The sequence below is a fragment of the Myxocyprinus asiaticus genome, chromosome 13, assembly GCF_019703515.2.
Source record: "Myxocyprinus asiaticus isolate MX2 ecotype Aquarium Trade chromosome 13, UBuf_Myxa_2, whole genome shotgun sequence".
Taxonomy (NCBI): Eukaryota; Metazoa; Chordata; class Actinopteri; order Cypriniformes; family Catostomidae; genus Myxocyprinus; species Myxocyprinus asiaticus.
In genome coordinates this window covers 11,825,069-11,849,301 of record NC_059356.1, presented here as the reverse complement: position 1 = coordinate 11,849,301, position 24,233 = coordinate 11,825,069, and the positions used below count along the sequence as shown (strand labels likewise).

At 38.0% G+C, this 24,233-nt stretch overlaps 3 protein-coding genes across 10 annotated transcripts in view; 2 read left to right on the top strand and 1 right to left on the bottom strand.

The window, feature by feature from the left end:
• Positions 1 to 10,448, bottom strand: part of LOC127450640 (dynamin-2) — a 99,354-nt gene extending 88,906 nt beyond the window's left edge. For all 8 annotated transcript variants that reach the window (XM_051714894.1, XM_051714904.1, XM_051714896.1 and 5 more), the window contains exon 1: positions 10,042 to 10,448. In XM_051714894.1, the coding sequence (XP_051570854.1) occupies positions 10,042 to 10,202 (161 nt within the window). In that variant the 5' untranslated portion in view covers positions 10,203 to 10,448. The remainder of the gene's footprint in view (positions 1 to 10,041) is intronic.
• A 2,936-nt stretch (positions 10,449 to 13,384) lies between these two features.
• qtrt1 (queuine tRNA-ribosyltransferase 1) lies at positions 13,385 to 20,996 on the top strand. The gene is made up of 9 exons (XM_051714915.1): positions 13,385 to 13,692; positions 13,790 to 13,858; positions 14,221 to 14,359; positions 14,466 to 14,660; positions 18,006 to 18,144; positions 19,238 to 19,313; positions 19,594 to 19,703; positions 20,490 to 20,574; positions 20,667 to 20,996. The coding sequence occupies exons 1-9, from the start codon at positions 13,411 to 13,413 to the stop codon at positions 20,817 to 20,819; spliced, it is 1,248 nt and encodes a 415-aa protein (XP_051570875.1). The 5' UTR covers positions 13,385 to 13,410; the 3' UTR covers positions 20,820 to 20,996.
• Positions 20,997 to 23,695: 2,699 nt separating this feature from the next.
• LOC127450604 (potassium channel subfamily T member 2) overlaps positions 23,696 to 24,233 on the top strand; it is a 142,341-nt gene continuing 141,803 nt past the window's right edge. Inside the window, exon 1 of the mRNA XM_051714842.1 lies at positions 23,696 to 23,784. Coding sequence (XP_051570802.1) covers positions 23,696 to 23,784 — 89 coding nt within the window. The remainder of the gene's footprint in view (positions 23,785 to 24,233) is intronic.

The following is a 24,233-nucleotide window of genomic DNA, read 5'->3' as shown; positions in this document are numbered from 1 at the left end:
CCCAACAGAAGGTCAGAGAGCTTGTTAAAGCACTAAGGTATCATCCAGTTTTCAATTTTATTTAAACAGACATTGTTGATCTGCCTGTTCCTGGATCAGTGGTTTGTATTCAAATTCTGTGGTCGTCTGCATGTGTCAGACGCACACTCTCTCTTCCTGTCTACACAAACACATCAATCTACACAGGGGTCAAAATTAGTCCCACCAAGCATCCAAATGAGAGTAAAAAGTTTGCCGCTGAAGTTGTCCAGTAACAAAGTTAAGAAGTGCAACACATATGGTTTAAATTGAATTGTAAGGACAATAATGCAACTTCATGATCCAAAGGTTATGTTCACACAGGCCAGAAAAGAAAAATAATTATTTTTTTTGGGCCTATCTGACTCAAATCCATTTACGTTTTTGTAGTCTGAACAGGACAAAAATGATTTTCACCAGCCTGACCCAAAATACATTTGTAGGTGGATTGAAATCCGGATAAATTCAGATTTCTGAAAATGTGTCTCAGTCTAAATGGTAAGATTGGATTTGTATGTGTTGTACCGGTTGTTTCGTCTGGTGTTGTGATGAGAAGACATATACTGCATTCCAAATGGTATAAATGCTGCCTTCACAGGACATTTCGAAGGGATAACAATAATGATAGCCATTCTGTAGGATTGTTACAAGAGAAGTTTCAATAAAAAATGACGTAAAAAGAGAGTTCACAATGAACGTTTCAGCCCTCCGACAGTCTATTAGGGGAATAGGGATTCTCACTTCTGAGTGGAACGCACCCATTATGTCAAGTATATGTTACAGCCTTATGCAATTTAAGATTTTACATCGATTCTATTGGACCCCCTATAGACTGTATAGGCTTGGCCTTAAAGACACACCCACCTGCTGGAGATGCCAATCAGAAGATGGGGACACAACCCATGTTTTTTGGTGGTGTGTTAAGATCCAGGAATTTTGGTTGAGGGTTCAGAGTTTTATGTGTGACCTATTGGGCACTCAAATTTCATTTTGCCCCAGACTCCGTATTTTAGGCGATTATATTGGGGCGGTCATTGATGTAGAGATAGAGTTGGGTCCTAACCAGTGTTATAAGAGTGGCATACAAAGATGGGCAGGGTAGCGGCATTTGAAGGAATGGCATATAGAAGGCTAGGTAATATGGAGTAATTTAGCCTAATAAAAAATGGGGCAACTATTTACAGGGCTCCAGACTGCGACAAAGAATAATTTATTGCGAATATAATTTAAAATCTAGTCGCCATTGGCAACAGTCGGGTTGTGTGCATTCATATGTGGTTTCATCAGATATCATCTTGTGAGTTATTGAATACATCTATAGAGTGCGCACCAGTGTGTCTTGCGCTGCTTTTCACCATCTGTTGTGGTGACGAGCTCGCTGCACCGCACGCAACAATAACAAACCCAGCGCGAGAGAGTCGTGAACAAATTATTTTTTTGGAACCAGATCTTTTTCATTAATCACCCGAAAAGAACTGAGGGTTTGAACTCAGGAACTTAGGTTAGCAGTTTGAATCAGATTCACTTTCTCAGCGAATCGGCCGTAAGTGAGCTCACAACTGGGAGTGCAGACATTTCAAAGTAAGAGTCCCATGTGTATTTTGGGCTTCTTTACAATTAAAAGTCCCGTATTGTGTGCCACTTTTTTTTTTTCTCCTGGTAATTACTGATTGGGATTGGAGTAGCACAATAAACTGCATCTGGGATTTCATTCAATTTGCACTCTTGTAGTCTCTGTGTCTGGGCAATCTGGTAAAAGTAAAAGACTAAGGCAATATTGTAAAACAATTTATATACTTACTGTGTGTGTGTGTGTGTGTGTGTGTGTGTGAGTGTATGTATATATATATATATATATATATATATATATATATATATATATATATATATATACATACAGGTGCATCTCAATAAATTAGAATGTCGTGGAAAAGTTCATTTATTTCAGTAATTCAACTCAAATTGTGAAACTCGTGTATTAAATAAATTCAATGCACACAGACTGAAGTAGTCTAAGTCTTTGGTTCTTTTAATTGTGATGATTTTGGCTCACATTTAACAAAAACCCACCAATTCACTATCTCAAAAAATTAGAATACATCATAAGACCAATAAAAAAAACATTTTTAGTGAATTGTTGGCCTTCTGGAAAGTATGTTCATTTACTGTATATGTACTCAGTACTTGGTAGGGGCTCCTTTTGCTTTAATTACTGCCTCAATTCGGCGTGGCATGGAGGTGATCAGTTTGTGGCACTGCTGAGATGGTATGGAAGCCCAGGTTTCTTTGACAGTGGCCTTCAGCTCATCTGCATTTTTTGGTCTCTTGTTTATCATTTTCCTCTTGACAATACCCCATAGATTCTCTATGGGGTTCAGGTCTGGTGAGTTTGCTGGCCATTCAAGCACACCAACACCATGGTCATTTAACCAACTTTTGGTGCTTTTGGCAGTGTGGGCAGGTGCCAAATCCTGCTGGAAAATGAAATCAGCATCTTTAAAAAGCTGGTCAGGAGAAGGAAGCATGAAGTGCTCCAAAATTTCTTGGTAAACAGGTGCAGTGACTTTGGTTTTCAAAAAACACAATGGACCAACACCAGCAGATGACACTGCACCCCAAATCATCACAGACTGTGGAAACTTAACACTGGACTTCAAGCAACTTGGGCTATGAGCTTCTCCACCCTTCCTCCAGACTCTAGGACCTTGGTTTCCAAATGAAATATAAAACTTGCTCTCATCTGAAAAGAGGACTTTGGAACACTGGGCAACAGTCCAGTTCTTCTTCTCCTTAGCCCAGGTAAGACCCCTCTGACGTTGTCTGTGGTTCAGGAGTGGCTTGACAAGAGGAATACGACAACTGTAGCCAAATTCCTTGACATGTCTGTGTGTGGTGGCTCTTGATGCCTTGACCCCAGCCTCAGTCCATTCCTTGTGAAGTTCGCCCAAATTCTTGAATCGATTTTGCTTGACAATCATAAGGCTACGGTTCTCTCGGTTGGTTGTGCATCTTTTTCTTCCACACTTTTTCCCTCCACTCAACTTTCTGTTAACATGCTTGGATACAGCACTCTGTGAACAGCCAGCTTCTTTGGCAATGAATGTTTGTGGCTTACCCTCCTTGTGAAGGGTGTCAGTGATTGTCTTCTGGACAACTGTCAGATCAGCAGTCTTCCCCATAATTGTGTAGCCTAGTGAACCAAACTGAGAGACCATTTTGAAGGCTCAGGAAACCTTTGCAGGTGTTTTGAGTTGATTAGCTGATTGGCATGTCACCGTATTCTAATTTTTTGAGATAGTGAATTGGTGGGTTTCTGTTAAATGTGAGCCACAATCATCACAATTAAAAGAACCAAAGACTTAAACTACTTCAGTCTGTGTGCATTGAATTTATTTAATACACGAGTTTCACAATTTGAGTTGAATTATTGAAATAAATGAACTTTTCCACGACATTCTAATTTATTGAGATGCACCTGTGTATATATATATATATATATATATATATATATATATATATATATATATATATATATATATATCACACACACACACACACACACACACACACACACACACACATACACAACCGGTCAAAAGTTTTGAAACACTTGACTGAAATGTTTCTCATGATCTTAAAATCTTTTGATCTGAAGGCGTATGCTTAAATGTTTGAAATGAGTTTTGTAGACAAAAATATAATTGTGCCACCATATAAATCTTTTTCATTATAAAAATAACATTTAATAAAAATTTTAAAAAAACATTTTTGAAATTGATGACTTGGACCAAATAATAAAGAAAAGCAGCCAATAAGTGCCCAACATAGATGGGAACTCCTTCAATACTGTTTAAAAAGCATCCCAGGGTGATACCTCAAGAAGTTTGTTGAGAAAATGTCAAGGGTACATGTCTGCAAATTCTAGGCAAAGGGTGACTACTTTGAAGATGCTTAAATATAACACAGTTTTGATTTATTTGGGATTTTATTTATTTGCTGCCACCTCCATGCTTCACGGTTGGGATGGTGTTCTTCGACTTGCAAGCCTCACCCTTTTTCCTCCAAACATAACGATGGTCATTATGGCCAAGCAATTACATTTTTGTTTCATTAGACCAGAGGAAATTTCTCCAAAAAGTAAAATCTTTGTCCCCATGTGCACTTGCAAACTGTAGTCTGGCTTTTTTATGGTGGTTTTGGAGAAGTGGCTTCTTCCTTGCTGAGCAGCCTTTCAAGTTATGTCGAAATAGGACTCGTTTTTACTGTGGATATAGATACTTGTCTACCTGTTTCCTCCAGCATCTTCACAAGGTCCTTTGCTGTTGTTCTGGGATTGATTTGCACTTTTCGCAACAAACTATGTTAATCTCTAGTAGACAAAATGCGTCTCCTTCCTGAGCGGTATGATGGCTGCGTGGTCCCATGTATTTATACTTGCGTACTATTGTTTGTACAGATGAATGTGGTACCTTCAGGCATTTGGAAATTGCTCCCTAAGATGAACCAGGCTTGTGGAGGTCCACAATTTTTTTCTGAGGTCTTGGCTGATTTATTTTAATTTTCTCATGATGTCAAGCAAAGAGGCACTGAATTTGAAGGTAGTCCTTAAAATACATCCACAAGCTCACCTCCAATTCAGTACACCTCCCATCATAAGCAATTGGTTAATTGTCTAAAGGCTCGACATAATTTCCTGGAATTTCCAAGTTGCTTAAAAGGCACAGTTAACTTAGTGTATGTAAAATTATGACCCACTGGAACTGTGATATAGTCAATTAAAAGTGAAACAATCTGTCTGTAAACAATTGTTGGAAAAATTGCTTGTGTCATGCACAAAGTAGATGTCCTAAACGACTTGGCAAAACTATAGTTTGCTAATATGAAATCTGTGGAGTGGTTAAAAAAATTAGTTTTAATGACTTCAACCTAAGTGTATGTAAACTTCTGACTTCCACTGTGTGTGTGTGTGTGTGTGTGTGTGTATATATATATATATATATATATATAGCTTTTGACACTTAGGACAATTGAGGGACTTGTTCACAACTATTACACAAGAAGAAAACATTAATTGATGCTCAAGACGACAAACTAATATATGCATACTATATTTAATTATCTGTAATGTAGATTGTAAGAGCAGCATTAAATAAAAATAAAAAATGTATCTCTTATATTTGTATAAATTTTGAAAGGGGTGTGAACATTTATGAGACAAAAGGGAATGCAAACTTATCTTCTCAACTATGTACTGTATACTGTTTATTAAACCACAGATTAATGGGTTATCAGCTGTCTTTTCTTCTGCTTCCTATCAAAATCGAGCAATTCTGTGATTTAGCGACTAAAAACAGCCATTTGGCTCCTTAATGTTTCAGTTTAGGAGCCAGTGGCTCCTTAATCATCTTTTTAGTCTGGAGCCCTATATTTAGCCTTTTTAGGTTCTCTGGGAGGGGCAGTGTTGGGAGATTTGTAGTTTTAAATGTATGATTTTATTTTTTATTTTTTTTATCTATTCTTAAGTGTTTCCTCTTGTCTTGTCTGTTTTTATTTTTGTTTTTTTGTTTTTTGTATTTGCATGTGTGTATGTTTGTAGTGTGAGGGGGGATGTTCAGGGGGAGGGACATAATTTGTTATAATTTGATTCTGTGTGTTCTGTTTCTTCAATCAATAAAATGTTAATATAAAAAAAAAAAAAAGTATATGTTACAGGGCAGACAAAGCAGTGAAAACATATTTTCAGTAATACAGACATTGGCTTTACTCACCCAAAAATACGCGCTAAGGTGCGGTAACCCACACTGGCTGTGAGCCACCACAACACGATAAGGTTGAGAGTTTCATGCAAATATGGGACACTTGAGCATTTTGAGCGCTTCAATATAGGACGGGGGTCCTATTCAAGAGTATCTCTGTCCGGCCATTTCATGCTTCAATACGGGACACAAAGTCTTCAATACGGGATGGTTCTCTACCCGTTAAAATACAGGACAATAGTTGTCCCGTATAGGATAAAATACGTGGCGTCTGGTAAAAACGGGACAGTTGTAAAACCTAGCAGCAATAAATGTTACATATGCCACCTCTCCTGTTTTTAAGCTGTTTTCTGTTAAGAATGTGTTAATATTTGGATACTGCCCTAATGAAAAACATCCATCGCTAAGCTCTCGCACATGGTGAACATACGCAAGTTTGCACTGTTATTATGACAACTAACACCTATGGGACACAGCCCATTCCAGGAAACTCGCTTATTCCTTTGAGCTTTACAGTCTTAGAACTATAAGAGCAATAAACAATGACTAACCAAGTTTACTAAACTATCATGGTAGCACTAGAACATGACAATAAGAGTAATATCAACGTCATGCGAGTAACAATAGCTAAATGAAATGGTTGGACTAAAAGTCTGTAAATAGAAACCATTTGGAAATTCCTGATGAGCCGACAGATATCAGGTGAGCGAGCCCTCCCTCCTGTGTCCTGTTGTGATTATATCTAGTGGTGTGACACCATTTTGCTCTCCACAGGGACAAGCCACAGAACTCTCATTTACAAACATGTTATTAATGCAAGTGTGTGTTTTACTAACCTTGTGGCGACAAATATTACCTAAATGCCAATAAGAAATACCTAATAAAACCCCATTGGAGTTTTCAACCAAGCACACTCGGGATGTCCCAACAAGGAAAAAAAAGAATATAAAATGCATAAAATAAGTCAAAATCTGAAGGAAATATTAAGATTATAGATATATTTATACTTAACCACTGAATTTCCATGATCATTCTAGTCGCTTTTGTTTACTGGATAAGGACTTTTAAAATGAATTAAAATTCAGATACAAAATTGTCAAGTAATCAATCAGACTAAATTTGTGAATGAGTTTGACTTTATTGGAAATACCCAACACAAAGGAACAATTTTCTCACAAATCGGACATCAACATGGCTTGCGAGCTAGTTTTACTCTACACAAGTGTACAACACAATATCAAGCCAATTAAATATTTCAAAGCAGACTATAAATGGAAAAATTTGTACTTCACTATAGACATTACTTTTTCGAGGCTTTAAAGTGATAGTTCAACCAAAAATGAAAATTCTCTCATCATTTACTCACCCTCATGCCATCCCAGATGTATATGACTTTTTTTCTTTCTTCAGCAGAACACAAATGAAGATTTTTAGAATATCTCAGCTCTGTAGGTCCATACAATGCAAGTGAATGGTGACCAGAACTTTGTAGCTCAAAAAAATCTCATAAAAGAAACATAAAAGTAATCCATACAACTCCAGTGTTTAGATATCATATCACTCCTGAAAACATATAGGTGTGGTTGAGAAACAGAACAATATTTAAGTCATTTTTTTACTCTAAATCTCCACTTTCACTTTTACATCTGAAAGTCACATGGGATGCCTGTTTAGTTTTACTTTCACATGTGAAAGTGGAGATTTAGAGTAAAAAAGGACTTAAATACTGATCTGTTTCTCATCCACACCTATCATATTGCTTCTGATGATATGGATTAAACCATCTGTATGATTACTTTTATGCTGAATTTATGTGATTTCTGGAGCTACAAAGTTCTGGTCACCATTCACTTACATTGTAAAGACATACTGAGCTGAGATATTTTTCTAAAAATATTCGTTTGTGTTCTGCAGAAGAGAGAAAGTCACACATCTGGGATGACATGAGGGTGGGTAAATGATGACAGAATTTTCATTTTTGGGTGAACTATCCCTTTAAGACACATGACTTTTCCAAGCATAAAGAACACAATTTCAGAATTCCCTGATATCTGGGAAGCCTGTAGGCCTATATCAAATGGACACTAACTGAAGTATATTGAACGTCTCTTTAAGGTTATGCATTTAAGCTTGTGTGTGTGTGTGTGTGTGCATGTGTGTATGTGACTTGCACTATGTCATACGCCAGGCCCCTTTGCTCCTAGTTGTCATAAAAGCATAATAGAGACAAGGCAAGTAATGTAACAGTCACATGACTGATAGAGATTTGTCATGGCTTTTATCAGGCAAGATGACTCAGCCTACTACCATAAATATCTCGGATATATAAGTTAAACAGCAATACGGCATGTGTATCGAATGGCAGATCAAATTGCAATTGCACTATTTGTCAAAAAATTCTGTGCCCCACATATAGCCTAATGTATTATTCTTTAGCATCTTTTGGGTTGCTATACTGAACATGGTTCTAGTGTCTGTAGAAAACAAATACATCCTCCTATCACATGTTTATTCGCCCTTAGTACCTTTGCATTGGCCAAAGGCAGCTCACCGTCTTTATTCTTGCTTTCTAAGAATGAATCTGTTTGTCCGACCAATAGAAGATAAGCGGTATATAACAGTTAAAATCATCTTCTGTCTAAATAAGACTCCCTCTATATCTGTATGAGAATGAACAGGTCTGATTCAGTGGGATTTTAAATGGCATGGACTATCAGTGTTGGCGCCTGCTGTCTGACACAGGTGTGGCAGTGACCTGTGAATACTGCAAAACAGGTGATTACACTAACGTTTACCTGCGTTACACAAAAGCCAAGGTCAGATGGAACAGGATGGGGAATTTCACTCTCCCCCGTACACACACAATGCTTAATTCATCTTATTTACCTAATTTTAACATAAAACAACTGTGCACAGCACAGACAATCATTGAAACTTTTGCATTTTAACATAATTTCAATGACAATTTAGTGCACTCCCCCCAAACAATGCACAAAATCTTAAAGGGATAGTTCACCCAAAAATGAAAACTCTCATCATTTACTCATCCTCATGCCATCCCAGATGTGTATGACTTTCTTTCTTCTGAAGAACACAAATTAAGATTTTTAGAAGAATACTTCAGCTCTGTTGGTCCTCACAATGCAAGTGAATTGTGACCAGAAATTTGAAGCTCCAAAAATCGCATAAAGGAAACATAAAAGTAATCCATAAGACTCCAGTGGTTTAATCCATGTCTTCTGAAGCAATCCAATTGGTTTTGGGTGAGAACAGACCACAATGTAACTAATTTTTACAGTTCATCTTGCCATTGCAGTCTCTTGGCAAGATCCTGATTTCAAGCTCGATTACACTTCCTGGTGCTTGACGTATGCACAAAGCGCTAGATGGTGCTAGGAAGTGTAATCAAGCTTGAAAACATAATCGCCAAGGAGACTGCTGATGTCAATATTTAGAGTGAAAAAGGAGATACATTTTGGCCTGTTCTTACCTAAAACCATTTGGATCACTTCAGAAGACATTGATTTAACCACTGGAGTCTTATGGATTACTTTTATGATGAATTTATGTGCTTTCTGGAGCTTCAAAGCTCACTTGCATTAGGTGAACTATCCCTTTAATCTTAATTAAAAAAAAATAAAAAATAAAAAAATAAAAAAAAGATTTATTTATCTACCATGGTGTATAAATATGCTAATCAATCAGTACCATGTTATATACCCAAGTACTATTACCATTTGACACCATCCCTGTAGCATGGCATAGTACTTCTTTGTACCAGCGTGTAGACAAATGCATGACGTCAATGTTCAGAGAAGTGACAGTGTCATGGGATACGCGAACAAACATTACCGCTATGAACGACGAAATGACATTAATGCTTTGAAAGAACAATTCATATCTTAGTGGTTTTAATTTTCCTCTTTGGCAGTGTAAAGCTCTCAAGGACACTGCGGCTATATAACTTCATGTGGGCTCTCACTGTGCTGTCAACTTCCCCATATTGCGCTCCGCTTTCACTTACGCCCATGTCAGTGCAATGAATGGCGGCGAGCGTCCGCTCACGTCAACTGCGTAACTCGCGTTTGTGAATGACACCCTATGTAAGTGAATCGATCGAGCAGTTAGTGTAAAAACGCAGCTGGAAATGCAACAAATGAGACGTGCATCTCCTTAATGGACTGAATACAAATAAATGTATCAAGATGAGCTTTTGTTTACGATCTAAACCGATTGTGAATGTGAAATGAGTAACATAGCAACCAACCTGCCGACGAAATTCTCAAGCACGGAGCTTTTTCCGGCGCTCTGTCCTCCAACCACTGCGATCTGCGGCAGGTCTAAGTTACAGCTTTGGCCAATGGAACTGAAAGCATCTTGGAGTTTATTGATCAGGGGGATCAATTCCTCCATCCCCCGGTTGCCCATGGTTTCTAACCGTCTCTCCGCGCGCAGGAACGGGCTCGCAGCAGCAGGGCGCTCGGGTTACTTTCAAGTGCTCAATTTCCACCTTTCAAACACTTCCAGTCCAGTCTGTCAAAGACCAATCACTCATAAAACATTCAGACGCGTTTTACGGCGCTTGCATTAAGATACTTGTGATCTGCGGCTCAATCATTCGTAAACTCACAAAACAAAACTTCTCGCTATCTACCATCCGGTCAGGCGACATCCGACCTCCACCGGTGACGGGAGTCCCGCCTCCTGTCAACCGCAGTCGTGACATCTGATTGGCTCACACGAGAGCTTCCTGGTGTGTTCTTTCTTTCGATTGGTCCGACCTTCGTTTTGGCCTCAAAAGGCGGAGGTGTTGCTATTGGACCATTAAAATGTCAATTTAGTTTCAATCAAAAGACTTAATTAAACAAACAATACAATTTTATATTAACTTTTTTTTATTTTATTTTTTTTATTATACACACATAATCACCATGAATTATTAAAAATTGGCATAAATAAGTACAGTAGACCCTAAATGACAATTAATTAATTAATAAACATATTTAAATTCATAACCATTGGCACTTACTTTTAACATATACCTAAATTATACACGTAAATTAATTATAGATACAATTAAAATTAATGTATAGCCATATTAACTATTCAGGTACAACTCTAGTTCTTGAAATTCGGTATTGTGATACAAATATTGGCGTCTCCTTTATTGTAAGCGACTTTTTCTTTCTTTTCTGTTTGAAAGTGTCTATTAAATGGTTAAATGTAAATAACTGTATTTTCATAATGAGTTTTACTAAAAAAAAAGAGAGAGAATTTCATTAGAAATATAGTTTTGCTTGTACTCCGCAATCTGTACTTGCATCCGATCCGTAAACACAAACTACAACAAATAAATAAAAGGGCATAACAAAAATAATGGTGAGAAAAAAAGTTTCTGACTTGGAAAGTGAATATTAATTTAGTCCTGAATATCTCAACAGTTTTAATACATTCTTGAATATGACGTTTTTATATATATATATATATATATATATATATATATATATATATATATATATATATATATATATATATATATATATATATATATATAGTACTGTGCAAAAATCTTTGGCACATAAGATGTTTCATAAAAGCATTTGTCTTAAGATGTTTTTTTATATCTTCAGCTTTAGTGTGTCAATAGGAAATATAAATGTTAGACTCCCAAACATTACTTTTGCAAATAGAAAAGATTAGAATAGAAGAACAGGGAGCCCTCCAACAGATGGCATTGCCCCCACAAAGCCTCCCACTGAACATCGAGTCAGTCTGAGATTACATAAAGAGATGGAAGAAATCCATTTCTCCAGACAGCCGAAATAGATAGAAGAACTGTGGTAAATTCTCCAAGAAGCTTGGAACATCCTATCGGCTAACAACCATGAAAAACTGTGTCCAGGTGTACCTAGGAGAATTGGTGCTGTTTTAAAGGCAAAGGTGATCACACCAAATATTGATTTAGCTTTTTTATGTTTACTGGACTTTGTATGATGTTAATTGATAAATTAAAACTATTTATGGCATTAATTTTGAAGACATCCTTACTATGCAACATTTTTCACAAGTGCCTAAAACTTTTGCACAGTACTGTATATATAGAGTTGAAGTCAGAAGTTTACATACACCTTAGCCAAATACATTTAAACTCAGTTTTTCACAATTCCAGACATTTAATTGTAGAAAACTTTCCCTGTCTTAGGTCAGTTAGGATCACTACTTTATTTTAAGAATGTGAAATGTCAGAATAATAGTAGAGAAAATGATTTATTTCAGCTTTTATTTCTTTCATCACATTCCCAGTGGGTCAGAAGTTTACATACACTTTGTTAGTATTTGGTAGCATTGCCTTTAAATTGTTTAACTTGGGTCAAACTTTTTGGGTAGCCTTCCATAAGCTTCTCACAATAAGTTGCTGGAATTTTGGCCCATTCCTCCAGACAGAGCTGGTGTTACTGAGTCAGGTTTGTAGGCCTCCTTGCTCGCACATGTTTTTTCAGTTCTGCCTACAAATCTTCTATCAGACTGAAGTCAGGACTTTGTGATGGCCACTCCAATACCTTGACTTTGTTGTCTTTAAGCCATTTTGCCACAACTTTGGAGGTATGCTTGTGGTCATTGTCCATTTGGAAGACCCATTTGTGACCAAGCTTTAACTTCCTGGCTGAAGGCTTGAGATGTTGCTTCAATATATCCACATAATTTTCCTTCGCCATGATGCCATCTATTTTGTGAAGTGCACCAGTCCCTCCTGCAGCAAAGCACCCCCACAACATGATGCTGCCACTCCCATGCTTCACAGTTGAGATGGTGTTCTTTGGCTTGCAAGAATCACCCTTTTTCCTCCAAACATAACAATGGTCATTATGGCCAAACAGTTAAATTTTTGTTTCATTAGACCAGAGGACATTTTTCCAAATAGTAAGATATTTGTCCCCATATGCACTTGCAAACTGTAGTCTGGTTTATGGCGGTTTTGGAGCAGTGTCTTCTTCCTTGCTGAGCAGTCTTTCAAGTTATGTCGATATAGGACTCGTTTTACTGTGGATATAGATACTTGTCTACCTGTTTCCTCCAGCATCTTCACAAGGTCCTTTGCTGTTGTTCTGGGATTGATTTGCACTTTTCACAACAAACTATGCTCATCTCTAGGAGACAGAATGCGTCTCCTTCCTGAGCGGTATGATGGCTGCATGGTCCCATGGTGTTTATACTTGCGTACTTTTGTATGTACAGATGAACGTGGTACCTTCAGGTTTTGCTATTAAAAAAATATTATATTTATCAGAGTAAGTGGACTGTTTTAATAAACCAACTAATCTTATTTTCAAAAACCATTTGCGTCTTAAAAAAGACTTGAGTTTTAAATAGTCCCCCATTACTAAACAATTTATATCAAATTCATTAAACAATGACACAATGTTTACAGAAAAAATTTATAGCTGTTTGAAAATGTGAAAAATTGTGTTTTGCTGACCTTGTGTGTGTGTGTGTGTGTGTGTGTGTGTGTGTGTGTGTGTGTGTGTGTTTTTTTTTTTTTTTTTTTTTGCTCATCTGGTTTCAGCTCCACGGAGACGCTTGAGTCACTTCCTAGTGTAGTTCACATGGGCCTCGCGATCGATCAACACTGTTCAAAATGGCTGCGCCCATACCGGATAGCACACATGGGTGTAAAGACAGTATGGCATCAATAAAAGCTGCATCATGCGCTGCTCCTCTTGCCCTTGACATCGTAGCGGAGTGTCCCGTGAGCAAAGCGCGAGCATGCAGTCTGTCCCTTCCCCACAGCACTGTCAATACCCCGGTGTTCATGCCGGTGGGCACTCAGGGAACCCTGAAAGGAATCACCGTGGACCAACTGGAGGATCTAGACTGTCAGATTTGCCTGGGAAACACGTATCACTTGGGTATGAGACCGGTATGTGTAGAGGAAAACTAGAAATACGTACAATTATTAGTGTTTAATCTGAATCAATTTGGCTAACTTTTGGTTAACTTGGTATGTGTCCAAACAGGGTCCCGAGTTAATAGCGAAAGCCAATGGATTGCATGGATTTATGAACTGGAAAAGAAATCTTTTAACGGCAAGTAATGTATCATTGTAAAAATACTAGATGCTAAAAAGTCCAGCTACTTGGTCATTGGTTTTACATGATTTCTAGCTGGTTATGTATTATAATGAGCAAGTCCAAGCAGATTTAAGCGGTTGATTGGCTGAACTTGTCAAGAAAATGTCATTGTCATGTATTTAACCCCAAATCAACACAAAAAAAAAAAAATGTACATTTAAATACAAAATAAACAAAGCCTACATTAAATTTAGGAAAACTCAAGGAAATTCATTTAACAAAAAGTGTGGGAACCCATTAGATTGACATGACTGGCATCTTTTTTTCCTGCACTTGGTTCAGCAAAATCTGCTTCACTCCCCAACATCTGTTTCTAGGACAGCGGAGGCTTCCAAATGGTGTCTCTAGTCGAGTTGTCTGAGGTGACGGAAGAGGGGGTCACGTTCCGTTCCCCTTATGATGGAAAAGAAATCCTGCTCACCCCTGAGCAATCCATCGCCATACAGAACAGCCTGGGTATGAGTCCTGTTGCAGTTCATTATCTCTCAGCCAGTAACATACAAAAATGCTTAGTCATGTCTTTCTCTCCTCAGTGGATTGTAACTGTCAGCAATATGTGCAGGATCAGACATTATGATGCAGCTGGATGATGTGGTCAGCAGTACAGTGAAAGGGCCGCGAGTGGAGGAGGCCATGCACCGCTCTGTGCGCTGGCTGGACCGCTGCATCGCTGCAAACAAGAACCCAAAGCGACAGAACCTGTTTGCCATTATTCAAGGAGGGCTTGATGCAAAACTGCGCAAGGCCTGTTTAGATGGTAAGCACAGTGTGACTTCATGACTGCTTGGCATTACTCAACTAAAGGTTGACTGATATATCGGTTTTATCTATTAATCGCTGCCGATAGTTGCTTTTTGGAACTATTGGTTATTGTCATCTGGTGAATATATAGGGTATAAAAAGCTTAAATTGGTTAATACCAAGTCTGTCATTTTCAAAATAAAAGGCCCTGGTGTATTTTTGGCTTGTTTATTGTTAAAAGTCCCGTGTTATGCACAAAATCTTAATTTTACTGGTTATAATTGGGATTTTGGTTGCACAATAAACTGCTTTTTGGATTTTATAAATTTTAGAATCTTACAACCGCAATGTCTGTGCCCGTCATAGTAAGGAAAGACTCATATTAAAGGAATTTTTTTAATCATTCTATAAATCAATTTAAAAACTATTGGCCGATTAATCGGTTATCTGCCTTCACCACCTTATTTATTGGTATTGGCAAAATCCATTATCGGTCGACCTCTATACGCAACATCAATTCGGTTTGGGGGGCCTGGGTAGCTCAGTGGTAAAAGACGTTGGCTACCACCCCTGGAGTTCGCTAGTTCGCTAGTTCGAATCCCAGGGTGTGCTGAGTGACTCCAGCCAGGTCTCCTAAGCAACCAAATTGGCCCAGTTGCTAGGGAGGATAGAGTCACATGGGGTAACCTCCTCGTGGTCGCTATAATGCGGTTCGTTCTTGGTGGGGCGTGTGGTGAGTTGAGCGCGGATGCTGCAGTGGGTGGTGTGAAGCCTCCACACGCGCTATGTCTCCGTGGCAACGCGCTCAACAAGCCACATGATAAGATGCGCGGGTTGATGGTCTCAGACGCGGAGGCAACTGGGATTCATCCTTCGCCACCCGGATTGAGAAGAATCACTACGCGACCACGAGGACTTAAAAGCGCACTGGGAATTGGGAGGAAAAATTGGGAGGAAAAAAAAAAACCTTAAATTCAGTTTGGCTCTTCTAAGTAGGAATGGGAATCATACGTAATTTAACGATTTTGGTTCCGAATCCTTAACTCTTCCATTAAGAAATAAGAAATATTTGGAAATAAGTTGAGTCAAAAGAACCAGCTCATTAGAGTGGGAATCGAAAATACATCGTCATGCAGTGTAGATTCAGTAGAGAGGCAGCGCTACCGCTGAATTACACAGTAAGAAACACTTGTCAGAGTACTGAATATGATGTTCCGTCTGCATCAGCGGAAAAATGCACGTTCAAGAACAGTTAACGGAACCGAAAGCTGAAAAATAAAAATTAAAGTTACAATTATATGGTTCCAGTCATTTTTATACATTGCCACCGGTTTCGAATAAGAACCAGTTCTGGGTTCAAACCCTGCTTCTCCGGGCCGAAACATACTCTACGCAAGTTTGTGAACGCAGTCGCATCTTGCAACGCATGCTCAATTTCGTCGTTGCGTTCTGAAATTTGTCAGACCACAATTCATAATACAACGCAACCACGTGTTGCATTCTCAACGCTGCCACAAGGGGCGCTATAGCGAGATTAGTTTTAACTTTCCACTTCTACGGTGAGTTTTCTCTTAAGTCAACTACTGTCATGACGGAGCAACGGCTTGAAAATTATATTGCTAAGAAAGTAAGTTAAAGTCAGTATATTTATAGCAATTTACCTGAATAACAACACATCCAGTTTAATGGCACAGACTTTTGAAGGTAACTCTATCGCCCCCTTGTTTTCGCCAAAGTTAAGCATGTTCAACCGGACCGCAGCTCGCATCTGTGTTCGCGTACTTGCGTACAGTATGTTTTGACCTTAAGGACAAAGTCTACTTTGGTTGTCTGCAGTGTTGATCGCTCCGCACACAGTATGCGTGATGCAAATTTCGTCATCAGCACAGTCTGTGCGTGGCTCAGATTTTCTCCACACACCGACAGTCCTCGTCTGTGCAGATCGTCGGTGCATGCACCTGCCGTAGACTGTACTGAAATAGAATCACAAAGCAGTTGTTGTGCGCATGCATTGAGGGTATTCGTATCCATTCACAATCAGAAGAGTATACTTTGAAAGACAGTGTGGTCCACCAGGCACGATCTGATCCGTAATGCACAAAACGAAGTGTACCTGTGCCGGAATAATCAGTTTCAATACAAGTTGAGCTCAATTCAGCATTCGTGGCATAATATTGATTACCACAAAAAAATTATTTCAACTCGTACCTGCTTTTCTTTAAAAAAAAAAAAAAGCAAAAATCAAGCTTACAGTGAGGCACTTACAATGGAAGTGAATGGGGCCAATTTTTGGAGGGTTTAAAGGCAGAAATGTGAAGCTTATAATTTTATAAAAGCACTTACATTTATTCTTCTGTTAAAACTCATGCATTATTTGAGCTGTAAAGTTTTAAATTGTCATTTCTACAGTCATTTTAGGTTTGGGGGTTTGTTGACATTACATCGTCATGGCAACGAAGTTGTAAAATTGGCTTTAACTTTACACAGAAAAGGTTATTAAGTGATTTTATCACACTAAAATCATGTTTACACACATATTGTTTATGTCTTGTTGCTATATTTTTGAAACCGTGAATATTTTAACATTTACTGATTGGCCTCCATTCACTTCCATTGTAAGTGCAGATTTTGGGCTTTTTTTAAAGAAAAGGAGGGGCAAGTCAAAATTTATTTTTGTCGTAATCAATATTATGCAACAAATGATGTCGATGGAGCTTAACTTGAACCCGTAATATTTCGTTAAGTGTAGAAATGGAAGTGCTGAAATGGAATCAGTCATAAGTGACTGACTTGAAACACACTGGAGACTAGACTCACAGTTCATTTCAGTATAGTTTGGGAATAATATGTTGCTAAGCTAGTGACACAATACTTGAATAAGCATTAAATACATGGTAAAATAGTTTTTAATAACATGAACCTTTTTAGTGATACTTTTTGGTATTGAATTAATTGTAAGTACGGTATATTTCTAATTGTCTTGTTTTGTTCGCCACTTAAGACTTATTTTGAAATACTTAGAGGAATTGTCTTCTCCGTGAAGTATACATAGATGTTTCAAAGATGCTGCCATAGAATTTGGCCTAAATGTGTTATCTTAGAAGGCATCATAATTATGCTACCTCCCTTTTGTAACAGCTTTCACTTCATTAATGTGCCTGTAATACCTACGGAGGCAGCTTATTGGGTTTTGCTACAGCACAGTGTAAAGCCTGTCATAGTGACATTAACATGGGAGAATGTGGCATATTTACATAATTTATATTTACATGTTCTGCTAATGGTGCACTTAAAGCATTCAAATTGTTTACCCTACAATTGCCACCATATTAGCATTTTTCTCATTAGTTTCTTCCCTCAGAAATGACAAAGCGTGATGTACCTGGTTTCGCCATTGGTGGTTTGAGTGGCGGAGAGGAGAAGGATGACTTCTGGAAGATGGTGACTCTCAGCACAGACCATCTGCCCAGAGAAAAACCCCGCTACCTCATGGGAGTTGGGTAAACGCCACTTCCTTTTAAATTGTGCTTACCTGTGTTCCCTCTAAGCTGTATGTGAGCGCAGCCACGCACCTATGATATATACCTTCTGCATAGAATGCAGAGTCAAATGTGAGGAAAACGGTAGATATTTCTTGAATCAGAGCTACACATTTCCATACATTTTCAGTATGGAACTGAAGTTGACAGAAGTTTGATGCATGTAGAATCGGCAGATATTAAAAACATTCTCTCATCATTTACTCACCCTCATGCCATCCCAGATGTTTATGACTTACTTTCTTCTGCAGAACACTTTCAGCTCTGCAGGTCCATACAATGCAAGTAAATGGTGGCCAGAACTGTGAAGCTCCAAAAAGCACATAAAGGCAGCATAAATGTAATCCATACGACTCCAGTGGTTAAATCCATGTCTTCAGAAGTGATATGATAGGTGTGGGTGAGTCCATTTTTACTATAAATCTCCACTTTCACTTCCACATTCTTCTTCTTTTTGTTTTTTGGCAATTCACATTCTTCGTAAATATTGCCACCTACTGGTTGGGGCTAGTCAAAGGTGGCGATTTATAGCAAAAAGGACTTAAATATTGATCTCACCCACACCTATCATATCGCTTTAGAAGACATTGATTGAACCACTGGAGTCATATGGATTACTTTTATGCAGCCTTTATGTGCTTTTTGGAGCTTCAAAATTCTGGCCACCATTCACTTGCATTGTATGGACCTGCAGAGCTGAAATATTCTTCTAAAAATCTTCATTTGTGTTTTGCAGAAGAAAGTAAGTCATACACGTCTGGGATGGAACGAGGGTGAGGAAATGAGGGAATATTCATTTTTGCATGAACTATCCCTTTAAGAGAGTCTTAAAGAACTGTTCTGCATTAGATGTTTTATAAAATGTCGTCGTAAAGAATTGTGAACAATGCACACAGGTCATGGGGTGTTTCTGCTCAGGTGGATGAAGGGTCTGTCCAATATAAATAGTTTGTGCTATGCATGAACAGGAATTAAAGGGAACATTGGCTTGTACATGTTTGATTGGACATTTTTGGTCAGTATTTGTTGTTGATTGTCTCTTTGTGTGTTTTAGCTATGCACTAGACCTGGTGGTTTGCGTTGCCTTGGGTTGTGATATGTTTGACTGTGTTTTTCCAACTCGAACAGCTGTAAGTTATGAATTTCTCTTGATATCGCTCTCTAATTTGACATGCAGCTGTTTTTACTGTATTCTACCAATTTATTCAAATATCAGCTCTTATATCTCCTAAAAAGCTTTGTCAATAGCTTTGTCATTTTGGCCTGTCAATATTAAACTATAGTGTTTTAAGAGTACTAAGACTGTTAGACACTGTCCCTGGATAACTCCAGTGCAGCTTGCTGTAATCTCATCAGTATTATGTTACATTTAATAAGGCCATATCAGATGTTAATTTTGGGCTGTTCCAGAGATTTGGCTCCGCTTTGGTTCCCTGGGGATCTCTGCAGCTCAAACAGAAACAGTATGCTAAAGACTTCCAGTCGATTGATCCGGACTGCCACTGTCCCACTTGCAGGAGGTACAGCATCTGTCTGGCACTTTAGAGGCTAAACTGTTGATTCAACATTAGGGTTGGGAATCAAGAAGCAGTTCATTTTCCATTGTCATGACATTTAAAATAATACAAAGACAATAGACAGACTACACAAGACTAAAAAATAGACCCATAAGACTACACATTTTCCTAATGATTGCATGGAACAACAAAAAATACAAATATTTAATGATTTGGCTAAAAAGATTCACTTATCGGTTGAGGCGATTCTTGACTTATTTCATCATGTCAAAATGAACCAACCATAGAACGGTAATTAATTTGTGTTAATAAATGGTGCTTTAATTGAAATAAATAAAAAATCCAATACAATAAAGTGTTACCAGAATAGTATTGTTTTTGTTGAGTATTTCTTTTTAGTACATAGTTAGGACCAATTACGGATTCAAAATTGCTAAAAGAGTCGTTAAGGAACCAAAATTGTTAAGTGGATTTGGAATTGGAATCGTTACATTGCTTACGATTCCCATCCCTATTCAAAATGCTGATATTGAGCTGTTTGCTATGGTAACATGATTTACCAAAGCAGGACATATTCCTGGTTCAACATTCCTGTTAACACATCGTAGCCCTAAACTTTACTCTTTCCATACACCGAACTCTAATATCAGAAAAAGAAGTCATTGGTCAATAGTAATTTTGTTCTTGTTGATCCAGGAAAATATCTAATTTGATCAAGCAACGTATCGCTAACAGAATCTCTCTGCTTCTAAAGATGCAATTCCTTTTTCCCCCCATTGAAAATAACAGACACAGTCGGGCTTACCTCCACGCCCTGTTCAAGAGCGACACTGCAGCCATGCATCACATCACCATCCATAACATCTCCTACCAGGTAATTATCACAAGCTGACTTCATGTTGTTTACATTATTCTTTTTATTGTTATCACTTCATTTTGTCCTGTCCACTCTGTATCTTTCTTTAGCTCACCCTCATGCGTTCAGTGCGTCAGAGCATCATAGAGAAGAAGTTTCCGGAGTTTGTGAAAGCGTTCATGAAGAGGTTGTTCCCGTCGAGTGAGCAGTACCCCAGCTGGGCTGTACAGGCGCTACAATCAGTAAACATCACGGTCAATTAAGTGGGAAGAAGGAATACCATGAATTTTGCATTTTAAGAGGACATGCTGTTTTTGTTTTTTTACAGGATTTATTGTTTGGTGTTTCTTTTTTTATACAGTTTTTAATACTGTAACTTTTAACGAAATATGTGAAATATCCCTGTTCTGTAAATAAAATCTTATATTCAAAAAGTTGAACACTTTTTCACCAATATTATGAATGTGATATGCCAATGTTGAAGTCATCTGTATTGAAAAAATACATTCTAAAGAAGTCTGTCTGTCTCTCTCCTTCAGTCCATCAATCAGTGTCTGTTTGTCTCTCTATCTGTCTGTAACTATCTATCTTTCTGTCTATCTGTATATTTGACTCTCTCTCTATCTGTTTGTCTGTCTGTATATCCATCTGTCTGTCTTTCTCTGTATCTGTCTGTCTGTCTATCTGTATATTTGACTGTCTCTATCTGTTTGTCTATCCATCTGTCTGTCTGTCTGTCTTTCTCTGTATCTGTCTGTCTGTAACTATCTTTATGTCTATCTGTCTGTATATCCATCTGTCTATCTGTATCTGTCTGTAACTTTCTGTCTGTCTATCTGTATATTTGTCTGTTTCTCTATGTATCTGTTTGTCTATCTGTCTATCTGTATATTTGTCTGTCTCTCTATGTATCTGTTTGTATATCTGTCTGTATATCCATCTGTCTGTCTTTCTCTGTATCTGTCTGTCTATCTGTATATTTGTTTCTCTCTGTATCTGTTTGTCTATCTGTCTGTCTGTCTGTATCTGTCTGTCTGTAACTATCTGTATATTTGTCTGTCTCTCTATGTATCTGTTTGTCTATCTGTCTGTATTATCCATCTGTCTGTCTTTCTCTGTATCTGTCTGTTTGTCTCTGTATCTGTCTATCTGTATATTTGTCTGTCTCTCTATGTATCTGTTTGTCTGTCTGTCTGTCTTTAACTATCTTTCTATCTGTATATTTGTCCGTCTCTCTATCTGTTTGTCTGTATATTTATCCATCTGTCTGTCTCTCTGTGTCTGTCTGTAACTATCTGTCTGTCTATCTGTTTATATATGTCACTCTACATAACTGTCTGTCTGTATCTACAGTATCTGTTCATATATCTGTCTATCTGTCTTACTACTTGTACATACAATAATAAAGTAGAGAACAGAAATGTTGGAAAAGTAAAAGAAGAAGAGCCCAAATGGGCTTCTACAAAATACCTCCCCTCAAATAAAAAATAAATTAGGTTTTCAAATTGCCTACAGAAATAAAGTGTTGGTTAAATTGCACAGCCTTTAACAGAATGTTCTTTTAATGTGCTTTCAGAGTGCATTCTGCAGCATCGAAAAAGCCATGATGAGATTTGGCTGTAAAAAGCCAGCAGAGCACTGTATACGTCGAGTTTGACATGAAACCTCCCAGTAACTTGACCTGAAGATATATCAGGCCTCTCTAGTGAGCCACTAGGGGGCAGAGCGCTTCAAATCTCACGCGGATAATTGACAGCTGAATCCGTGTATCATTCGTTCATTTCATATTCAATTAGGATTTCAAAATCGGAAAAACTAAAAAGGACTTGGTATTTCATTATTCGTTTACAAAAACCAATATTAAAAAACAAATAATGACTTGTTTTTCGTAATTTCGATTTAATGCTCAAGTTAAAAATAGGACATTGGAAAGATAGTCACGGGACACTGTGCGTTTTGATTATTTGATTTCACGAATATATGAGACGGATTAAAAGTTGTATTCTGTCTCACAGCATTGAGAAAGACGACGGTGCAGGTTGACCAATCAGAAGAAAGGGGCGTTCCAGGTCCACCCATATGTGCCAATCAAATATATTCAAGCCATATATTAGTGAAATATTTATGAAAGATTTTGAATTCCTAATTGAATATGAAATGAGCGAATGATACACGGATTCAGCAGCATTGGAGATTGGGGTTTGTTCCAAAAGAGAAACTGAATGTGACAACACATTTAATTTGACTTCTGCGTGGAAATGTCACTTCTTTGAATTTGATGACTTTGATGTTGAATGCATAATGTATGTTCCCTCCCCATAGTGAATAAATCCGTGTCAAACGCTGCAACAGGTGGTACTGTGGCACTGTCGCCTTCACGTGGCAATACATCTGCACATTTCACGGTGCTTATTTAAAATATTAGAAGACTGACAGTCAATCTGCTTATTTCCCGGTGACTATTTGCAAAACTATTCCCTTCCCGTTCAATTAAGGGCAACAGCAATTCAGTGGACTATATTTGGTAAAGCTGACGTGAAATGGATCATTTATGGCAGTGACTGTACGATTTTTTTCATTACCTACTACAATACTGATTTAAAAAATGATGATCTTTGATTGACAAATGAGGTTTGATTCACATACCAATAGTGTTAAAAAGGGAAAAATATCGAGTTTAAGGAAGTGCTGGATTTTTCGCACCCTATCCAGCAAACGAAACGACTGCAAGTAGATGGATCACGTAAGAGCTTGTCCACTCCTCAGAAGTGTTACATTACCAGCACTCTTCCAATCAATACAGGACAGTCAGTGGTGAAATAGTGCACAACTGCAGCAATACCTGGCAACTATTACAGCTGACTGGAAACAGAAGCAGTGTGTTTAACTCAGCAGTGAAGCAGGGTGTCCAGACGGTGTGTTTCGTGTCCGTGTTGTTTTGAGAGAAGACCGTTTGTGCTTTTGGGGAGGCACCAGTTGCACAGTGAGAGTGGATCTGCCTCGCGCGCTTACAGTGATGACACTTTTTATATGTGCGCGACCTGAAACAATCACATCGGAGGGATCAACTAGGGTGGAAGACGCTTTTTAATATTCATCCCGTGTTGATTTGTGCTCGTTTAAGGGCTCTGTGGCGACTATGGTGGAGCTGGAGAAAGAGGTTCTGCCGCTGCCGCCGCGGTACCGGTTCCGAGACCTGTTGCTCGGGGACTGGCAGACGGACGACAGGTAGAGAAACTTACACTCTTCATCCACACATCCCTCTGTTTATATATGTGCTTTACTAATGACAGATGCGCCCAGTTTAAATAGCTGCATGTGTGAGGAATGCACTGGGCAAGATTAATTTAGTGTTAGTGTGAGTACTAGTATTTGCAATCCATGTGTAGTAATATTCATTGTTAGTAATAGTATAGCAATATTGGCATGTGTATTAGTAGTATAAATAGCATTAGTGAGTATTTGTGATAGTAGTCTGAGTATTAGTAGGACGAGTAGTACTAGTATTAGTAGGTATAGTATATTTTGATATATTAGTACAAATAGCCTACTAGTAAAGTACATTAATATTAAACTATACTAGTAATACTAGTATAGTGTTTGTAGGTTGATTATTAGCATGTGTATTAGTGGACGAAGTAGTATAAGCATTAGTGTGAGTATTATTAGGAGAATAG

What these genes read in the sequence shown, in the direction of transcription:
- qtrt1 (XM_051714915.1), top strand. Translation starts at nt 13,411, where the DNA reads ATGGCTGCGCCCATACCGGATAGCACACATGGGTGTAAAGACAGTATG. An exon ending in GGAAAAGAAATCTTTTAACG is followed by an intron (nt 13,859 to 14,220) that starts GCAAGTAATGTA and finishes ATCTGTTTCTAG; the next exon opens with GACAGCGGAGGCTTCCAAAT. An exon ending in CGCTACCTCATGGGAGTTGG is followed by an intron (nt 18,145 to 19,237) that starts GTAAACGCCACT and finishes TGTGTGTTTTAG; the next exon opens with CTATGCACTAGACCTGGTGG.